This window comes from Falco rusticolus, chromosome 7, assembly GCF_015220075.1.
Source record: "Falco rusticolus isolate bFalRus1 chromosome 7, bFalRus1.pri, whole genome shotgun sequence".
NCBI lineage: Eukaryota > Metazoa > Chordata > Aves > Falconiformes > Falconidae > Falco > Falco rusticolus.
Window position 1 is genome coordinate 48,421,787 of NC_051193.1, and position 9,907 is coordinate 48,431,693.

A 9,907-nucleotide genomic window follows, 5' to 3' on the forward strand; every position below is an offset into this window, starting at 1 on the left:
AAAACTCTACTAATACAAATTGTACTATATACTGAAGTTACTGTAGAAATCTAAAATGCTCGTGAAGCAAAAAGCTACACAGCAGAAGTTGAAGGTACTTTGTATAGTGAGATAACCACAAGGCACTGTAAATCCTGAGTTAGGAGCGCAAGTGCACGTTTGGATTTTTGAGTAAACAGACTAATGATAAAAAATATCTTTAAAAAATTCCAGCTATTTTTCCTATATATATATCTTCATATAGTAAATTAGCATGGTGATACCACCATCTGCTCCTAAGCAGTACTATAATATAAATGTTAAACAATAATATTTTTTAAAGTTTGTGAGATCAAAGTTTGCATCTTTAGTCAGTATTTTATACAAAAATAACTGAACTTTATCCAAAAACAATTACTGTGTCTCACTGAGGAATCTATAAAAGCCAAAGAACCATCAATAAAATAATCAAACCCTCTTAAAAAGTAAATAGTAAAATAGTTGTAAAAAAGAAAACAGAACAAACAGCCCTGCTCCCTTTTTCAGCAACTGTCATAAGTCTCCATATTCATATTCATTCCAAAATACTACTTTATATAAAAACTTGTTTACTTTGGCTTTCTCACTTATAAACAGCACTCTAAGACCAAAATAAACTGAAGACCCTTCTTTGCATTTGTTTCTGCTTTCATCTTGCATAACAACTGGTAAATGCACCACTGGAATGCCTCTTGGAAACTCCCATCAGACATGGTGTTTATTAAACTCCACTCAGCACCGTTAACAGGGAGTGTAAAAACGATCATTTCAGACTTCCCTGTACCTCTGCAGGCCTGAAACGGAAGCTGCCTCCTTGCAGATACACACCATCACAAAGCCAGCACTAAATGTGTTTTACATTTAGAGTTCCTCTGAATCATTGCTTTCCAAGACCTCCGGTGGCAAGGAGTCACCTAAACTGTTCTCTGGATCAATAGTGAAGCCCTGGCTTTTTAACGTTTTATGAGCATTCATGAACTTCTGGAGGTACTTAGAGGTATATAGCCAGTGATGCTTCAGGACATCCTCCATCTCATAGCATTTGGACTGCCTGGCATTCATTTTTCGGAACCTCCTAAACAGTTTGTTTCCAGACTCATTTCCTTCACTTGCCCAGGCCCCAATGGACCCATCTCTTTCAATGATTTCAGGAACATGAGCAAGGGTTTTGTGGAAATAATTTGTAATCTTGCCCTCATATCTGTACTTGAACTTTGTAGACAGAAGCTCAGCAAAACGCTGTGAATTGTAGCTATACTGGCACAGCAATTCTGGACACTCCTTAGCAGGGCATGAGGATCGCCACACTGGCTTCATCTTCAGATAAAGGTCCATTAGCTCTTTTAGGGCTTCATGCCTTTCCTCACACTTTATTAATTCACATACTGCCTCTACTGTCTCTTTGGACATGAGCTTTCTAGCAAAATTTCCACTCATCCTCATCATAGGCTTCAAGTTCATCTTCTTCCTGAGGTGTTTGTCAAGCGTCAACTGCCACCTCTTCCTCTCCTCTTTGGACACATCAGGATTCTTGTAAACTTCACCAATCTCCATCTGGAATATCCTGTAGAATTCTGTTGCATTGCCAATGTCACAGTGCAACGCATCTATGGAGGGAACGGTCTCAATGAAAGGTTTGGCTGAAACACCCTTCACTCTGTCACGGAGCTCATCAACAGATTCATGATATGGGTTGGACCTCCATATTTCATATCGCTCCAGATTTTCAGCATGGCTCCTGGTTATGGAGTGGAAGACCAAATTCTGGGACGCCTCCAGGCGGGTTGCATCGCACAGGGTACAAATGTACGTGGAACCTGAGGCCTCCAGCCCTTCCACTTCCCGCACGAGTTTCTCATCATATCCTGTACCCCTAAAGATGAATTTGAATGTTCTCAGGATTCCTCCCATTTCAAGTAGCAGTTCACTGGTTTTCATAGCCTCTCTTTCTGCTATGAGGGGACTCAGGATTGCCGTCAGAGTTTCATGATCAGATTCATCAGCCAGCATAAGGCACAAGGGCTTGCAACACAACTCTGAATTGGGTTTTACTTCTTCAAAGATCCTCTTACTTTCATTCCCTTGTGCTATAGCAATGTTCATGACTGTGAAAGAAAAGCGAACGGCCTTCTCTGGGACAGCAGGCCCACCTCCGTGCTTCTCGCTGACATCTCCCATTCCATCACAGGACTCTTTTACTACCACAGTGAAGGGACCATTCAAATAGTCATCCACATTTTTTGCTTTCATGCCTTCCAAAATCTCCTCCTCCATGTCCTTTAAGGCACAAACCAGGGCTGCATCATATCGAAATCTCTTTGCAATTGTGTCTACTGGGTAGTCATCAATTGAGTGTGGCAATCCTGATAGTCCATCTATAATTCCCACTTCTGTGTTAGTGGATACATTTTTCAAGGGAGGTTTCCACTCAAATGGATGATAACCTGGTAGAAGGGCTTTCTCAGCAGTGCGAAGAGCGTGCAAAGGCTGGAAGATCTGTCTCCCAGTGACAGCTTTTACTGTTCTATACATTTTATGATATTGGCTACAGCTGAGAAACGTGTTGACTCGGATTGCCAGGCAGACAGCAGGGTGAAGTCCAGATCCCCTCCCTTGCATTATAGCCTCCAATTCGTCTGCTTGTCTGTGTTCATTTTTTGCTCTTAAAGCTAGCAGGAACAATGTCATGCATACAGCCTTTATATCACCGCCTTCTTCTTTCTCAGCAAAAGCCTTGACTTGACGTTTCAGTTCTCTCAGACGATGTTTCTGAGCTCTCCTGGTCAGAGACAGGAGATGCTGCCTTGGGCGGCCACCTTTATTTATATGGCTGTAGAGCCCTCTGTCTTTCATCTCCTTGTGGCTGGAGAGGTGTTGGCTATATTTTCCATGCAAGATCTCTTCATCACATTCCTTTACAGGGCATCTTATACTCAGGTTATCAAGGATGTTCAGGAAGGATTTCACTGGGGTTACCAGATCAGTAGGGAAGCAAGGATACCAGCAGGATGGGCAATAGCTGCCCATAGCCTTGATACATTTAAGGATGCAAGTTCTGCAAAACAAGTGTCTACATGTTGTTTCCACTGGATCTGCCAGAATATGCCCACAGACCTGGCAAGAAATGGATTTAATGAAATCTACTGGGTAATCAACTGCAAGCAGCTTGGTGCTGAGATGTATAGTCTTGCAATTGACAATCTCTTTCATTAAACTTTTGTTGTTTATCTGTGCTTGGTTCTTTACAGCTCTGTTTATTCGAGCACATTCTGCAACGGTCTTCATACGTTTGCCATGCTGTGCGCTGGATGGCTGACTTTTTCTCTTGACTCCACGCTTGGTAGTGTGGCACACATCACAGTTTGGGGAGTGGGGTTGCCAATCCATTGTGCTGTTCCTTGGAAAGTATACTTCACATAGAGTATTACTGAATTTTCTATGGATAATACTCCAGCAATTGTGACAAAATCGAGTGGGATGGATAGTATCAACATCTCCTCGCACATCAATTTTGAAAACCTTAGCGATAAGATCTGGCCAAGAGGTTGCTTTTTTCTCTTTCTTTCTCAGAAGCCACAGAGTTTCATCATCCACTGGTCCGTGCACTGGATGACTCCTCCTGTAACAATCAGTTTTAAATGAAACTCCACAGATGCGGCAAAGTTGCTTCAGATTGTTCTGATGAGCTTTATTGTCTTCTGTTTTCATGTCGTTGGCATCTTTCTCAAGTGCCTGCCTACTGCCTATTAACTCCATCTTTTCTCCTCTCAGCACTGCTTCATCTTTATGCAGTACGATTTCTTTGTTTGTAGAAGTGACCTCTTCTGCCTGGGCTTTGTTTGTGTGCTGGCTGTCATCAGAAGGTGTTTTTTCAAATGTTCTCACTTTAAACAGCTTGAATTTCCATTCAGAAAATTTTGTATATGGATGTTGAATTTCTTCAGGCAGGTCCATTTGTGATGCTACTGACATCTGCAGTCTGGGAGAAACCAGATCACCTGAGAAAGAGAAAGAAGCTGTAAATTAGCTTATCTTCCAAAATTAATAATAACACCATGGCTTCTAATAGAACAGTCCTAATCACTTTAACTGAGAAATGCTGTGAAAGTGAATTACTTGTCCCAAGACACCTACTGAATTGAGAGGCCCAGATGTGGCCACTCGGTATCTCGGATAAGTACTCAGATTGGTGTCTGAAAGATAGACTTTTGTCTGTCTCATGCTATATTATCTAAATCAGCCAGACCACTGCTCTCACACCACTTGTTAGTCCTTGATCTGACCTGAAGTGTCTAATACATACCATTCTACATGGGCCGAGCAGCACATACTACTTGAACCCAGTGTAGGCTTTATTCAGGCCCCAGATTTGTAAGGTACTTTAGCACATGCTTAATGAATGTGAGTAGCTTCATTAAAGCAGGAGGAGTGTATCCTCTGTTGATGCAAAGCACTGTAGTCCCCTGGATCTTAAAGGAGATACGGCAATTTATACTGGCTGCAGATTTGGTCTGGAGACAATATTTATACGTTGTAATTTAGTCGTCTGTTCAATTCCCTTGCTGAGAACCCTCTCTGTAAGGTTCACTGGTAGTGGAAAGCTGAAAATGTCTTCAAATTTGACCCCAATTTTAGTTTTTCATAAAGATGCAGCTAAAAGTAATATCAATGTGGTCGCATGGAAATATGGTGTTGTATAAAAATAAATACAGAACTTTCACCTCAAACACTGAAACTTTTTGCTACTGCATATGACTTAGAACACAAAATTGTGTAGAAACAGTAACAAAAGTGACTCACTTATTTTTCATTAGCTGGCTATGAGAAGTGCCCCAAGTAAACAGTACAGAGAAGACTCATGTATGTTTTCTGATTTATTTATTTTTTTATTGATCTGGTTGGTGTGAGTTCTAAAAATGAGGAAAACTATACATTAAGACTATACACTAGAAATAGAAATTACATGCATATGGCTGTGGTTTCTTTAACTGATTATATCACCACTTCACAATTCACATAACTTGCTAGAAATCTCAGTTTAGTATCTATTCAGAAGGTGTCCTTCATAAGAAATACATCTAAGTCATGGTCTAAAGTGATGATGCTCAGGGTGTGTCTGTGACTATTTCATGTATAACCTTTCAATAAAGCATAATTTCAGTACGGTCTTCCAGAGCCTGTTGGGGAAGGACTGCATGCTTTGAATAAGTTCCAGATTCAGAATGATGTATCAGTCTGCTAAGCTCTTTCCTTAAGAGCTGTGTTTAACTTCAAAATTGTTCATTAGGCCTTGGCAACTAAAATTTACATTTGTTTTCTTCCCAGCTTCTCTTCATTTCAACCCACTGAGAGCAAGCTGCCCATACCACTGTCTCCATCTGCCTGCATTGCTCCGTCCAGCTGCCTATACTGCTAAATATCTCTGTCTGCACTGTGGACCCCTGCTGTCCATCACCGATCCAGCCTGGCAACATGCCTGCTTATATTCTGCTGTTCATAGATCTGTGATGTGCAGCTGTGCCCAGATGTATTCAGAGCATTACTACTGACTCAATTTCTTGGCTGCATCCTGTGACAGACTTGGTAAAATTATCCACTAAGCAATAACCCGTTTGCCCCTGAAGAGTCTTGTGTTCCTATTACCTGCAGAATAATTGAATAGCTGGCTGCCCTATACTGCCTGCAGATCCTTTTCTTCTACGTAACACCCTATGCAATTTTGTGTAACATCACCATCTCCAGCAGAACCTTCAGAATCTCTGAAACCCTGAGCAATGCCTTCTCAGGGCAGTATCTAAGTCATTGTGAAGAATCAGCCAGCACCACTACATTTAGAGCAAAATATTTAATACTTTGTCAACTCTTCTAACCCTTTGACTAAGTGCCACCGTAGTGCCGTACTTGTCCCCAAACCCATGACCTAACTCTTGCTATTAATCACCAACTCCAATGAATCAGACAGGGTTTACCCGTGCTAAAGAAAAGTTCAGGTGTTCTTTTCTTTTTTTCTTTTTCATTGAACATGCCCTGGAAGAAATGAATGACAGAGAAGCCCTCTCAGGTCATTCGACTTTTGCCTCCTGCAGTAGATAATTGCTCCCAACAGGCTACTCATCAAATGCTTCAAATCGCCTAGCTCCCAGACAGTGAAGATTTCAGCAGCTCTCTTGGGAAAGCTAGAAATATTCCCAGTGCTAGGAATAATTCCTGCTACTTGTGCTAAATTTGACTGTGTTCTGTTATTCTAGCTGGAGGTCACAATGAACAATCTTTCTTCTCCCTGCCTACCCCACCCAGATTCCTAGGGAGTGAACCCCAGGCGTGAACCCCCAGCCATGGTTATTTAATCTACTCTGACAGCTGTGTTCAGTATCACCTCTTTTCATCTTGAAAAGGGAAAAGAAATCTCTTTTCTTCCCAGGTCACAGTATTTCATACATTTCTGAAGATGAGTAAGATCGCAATACTTTCAGTCACATCAAGGAAGACCTTGCTTTATAGATAGTCTCACCAAAATGAACAGAACAACCTCTGTGAGGGAAGCACACATAAAATAAAATCATTGACCTGCACATTAAACCAGGAAAAGGAACCAACACTTGGATATCCTACAAGCATCTGGGATGCTGTCATTAGTACGGCCAGCCTACCTTTAGCTCACTGTCAGTTTGTAGAGCTGCTGCTATGTCTGCGCAGTTTGCTCCAAATGTCAAGCTTGCTTGCTCTCTCTCCTGTGTGCTCTCGCTCTTTCTGTGTTCCCTCTGCTTTTTAAAGACACTGCAGTGCTGTTTATCTGACTTATCCCTGTCCCTCTGACCTCCCAGTACCACCCTGGTGCTAACCACAGGTTACTTCAACTAAACACAATGCAGAACTCTCAAATCCAGGTGGCACCTGGCAATTTATGAGGCTTAACCACAAAATTTATATAAACAAGGGCTCTGAGATAAGTGTGCAGACTCTCTGAGGAGCACCTGCACTGTTTTTTAATACAAACTTTTGCTTATGGCTTTCTTCTTTATAGTTTCAGAGCTGGTTTCTTCACTGTTAACTCTCAGAGAGGGGAACCTGGTGTCTGCTGACACCACTGTTTCACATTGAAGCTGTTTCATTGAAGGCCAATGGCCCGCTTCCTCAGGTCAACAGCAGCCAGGCATCTGGGGTTTGGGTGAATTGACAATGGGGACCTCAGAATGTCCTTACTTCTGATGTCAATATATAATTTTCAAGGATATTTCCTCTTTGGTGATGTACGTCCAGGGTCTTGAAGGCCCTGGGCAGGGAGGACAAATCAACAACATAAAAGCTAGCTATATGCATATTGAGTAACTGAGAGATACTACACCAGCCCTAGGCCACAGGTGGCCACAAACAGTGAGCAGTAGTCTCCCCTTTCTGGAGAAACCCAGTGGAATACCCATGCTTAGTTTCCACGGAGCAGCTGTCTAAAAAACTGACTCAAAGTGGAAAGAAACCAAATTCTGTCACACAACAGCATGCTGAAAGTTTTCAGCCTCCACACGTAACATTGTGCAAAAATTCTAGCAATCCATCAAGTCCTTCCAAATGTGAACATAACTTCACACTCCAGAAATAGGAATTTGCAATAGCAACATAACTCCATAAACACCTACCCAAGCATTTCCCTTTCTCATGAGACTTTCTGATCCTACGGGACTCAAATCCATTTCTGACTTGCACACTCTTCCCTGACAAGGTGGCTATGAGGGAGGCCACTGTGCTTCTCTGCAGCTCAGGATCTCCCAGTTAATGCAGCTCCTACCTGATGGCATCTGATGGCAGCCAGAGGGAAAGTCCGCAAAAGGTGTGATATTTGGCGTTCGCTATAGCTAAAAGAGGTGAGAGGATTCCCTCTCTGTCATCCACTCTGATCTTACAATGCTTCCAGTTCTTAGAATCATAGAATCATTTAGGTTGGAAAAGACCCTTAAGATCAGCGAGTCCAACCATAAACCTAACACTGCTGACTCCACCACTAAACCCTGTCCCTAAGCACTAGTCTACACGTCTTTTAAATACCTCCAGGGAGGGTGACTCAACCACTTCCCTGGGCAGCCTGTTCCAATGCTTGACAACCCTTTTGGTGAAGAAATTCCCAATATCCAGTGTAAACCTCCCCTGGTGCAACTTGAGGCTGTTTCCTCTCATCCTATCACTTGCTGCTGGGGAAAAAGGAGCAATAAAGGTCTCCCATGAGCCTCCTTTTCTCCAGCCTGAACAACCTCAGTTCCCTCAGCTGCTCATCATAGGACCTGTTTTCTGGATCCTTCAGCAACTTCAGCGCTCTTCTTCAGACATGCCCCAGCACCCCAATGTCTTTCTTGCAGTGAGGAGCCCAGAACTGAACATAGGATTTGAGGTGCAGCCCCACCAGTGCACAGTACAGGGGGACAATCACTTCCCTGTCCTGCTGGCCACACTGTTTTGGACACAAGCCAGGATGCTGTTGGCCTTCTTGGCCACCTGGGCACACTACTGGCCCATGTTCAGCCGCCCATCAGCCAGCACCCCCAGGTCCTTTTCCACCAGACAGCTTTCCAGCCACTGTTCCACAAGCCATCCTTGTAAAGTGATGTCTTGGAGAAGTGGTTAGTCCTGACTCTGCGTGCCACACAGTTCCTCAGTAATCAAGTGTAATGATTCATGCCAAAGCAAGTACTGCATGGGGAAAGTAAACAAAGTCTGGGGCCAAACCCTGATACCTTTGCTCAGATTCTGACTCATGCAAGCCCTAATATGAAATAAATCCCAGTCAGAAATGACCGAGCGGGAGTGTCAGAATAAAGTGGAACAGAAATCACAGAGGTCATTCCATGCCAAGGCAGCGTGCGACAAGGCTGTCACAGCTGAGGCATTTATAGACCTCTGAGAACATTAGATGGCTGGGTCCTGAGCAGAGCTCTTTCACTGTCCCTGTTTTGCCTGGACGTCCTAACAACCTGCCTATTTTTACTGTTAATTCCCTAGCATTTAGAAAGATCTTTTAAAAAATGTATCAGATCGGGCTGCAATACCAGGTATCAATCAAAATCACTCTCTGCAGTCACGTACTAGTTTCCTCCCTTACTTGAAATGGCAGACACAGCTCCCTGACAAAATGCATTGTTAGTATCGAGGGATTGGGGGCTCTTTAAGAATTAGTTTAGCAGATCTGGCCCCCTGGGGTGCTTATTCAAAACTTCACCCCGGTAGTGGCTACCTGCCCTGGTCCCCTGGGAGCCTGAGCTCCCGTGCAAAGGGCACTGTACAGGCAGCAGTTTGGTTATCAAAGGAGCCACATGAGCATACATAAGCCTAGTCAAGTGCTTTACTTCCAAAGTACTCAGGAAAACACCCTGTAAAAATATTGTCTTGTAGGGATACTGCAGGCAACTAAAGGTTTTGATTGATCTTGAATTGCTACAGCTTTGGGTGCGTTTTTTGTCGGTATGAGCATAATTGCTCGACAGTTTGAGCAGCACAGACCCAGCGCTGGAAATGTGTTCCTGTGCAACTGGCTCCACCAAGTGGACGAAAGCGGTTTTGTAGGGTTTCTGTTACAGCGCGGCCGTTAATACATGACTACGGGCCTAAGTTTCCCCAAAACCATATAGATTTGGAAACCTCTCTGAATATAAGCATTTCATTTATTCTATTGGAATAAAAACTCCAGATAATTTCCTTGAATTCTCAAGTAAAACAGGCTGGACATCAGTGCCCTGGGTACCTTACAGGTTACTACAAATAATATTTTTCAGCCATAGACAAATCCCTACCTAAGGGTATCTGTTTTACAACCCTATGTAATGATAATTTTTCTCATTTTACAGTTAAATAAAGTAACACACAGTTTTTTCACTTGCCAGGAGAAAAACGATTGCTCTGAACT

At 42.9% G+C, this 9,907-nt stretch overlaps 1 protein-coding gene across 1 annotated transcript; it reads right to left on the reverse strand.

Moving 5' to 3' along the window:
* Positions 1–879: 879 nt before the first annotated feature.
* RAG1 (recombination activating 1) lies at positions 880–3,990 on the reverse strand. The gene has a single exon (XM_037395050.1). The coding sequence runs from the start codon at positions 3,988–3,990 to the stop codon at positions 880–882; it is 3,111 nt and encodes a 1,036-aa protein (XP_037250947.1).
* Between the last annotated feature and the right edge of the window lie 5,917 nt (positions 3,991–9,907).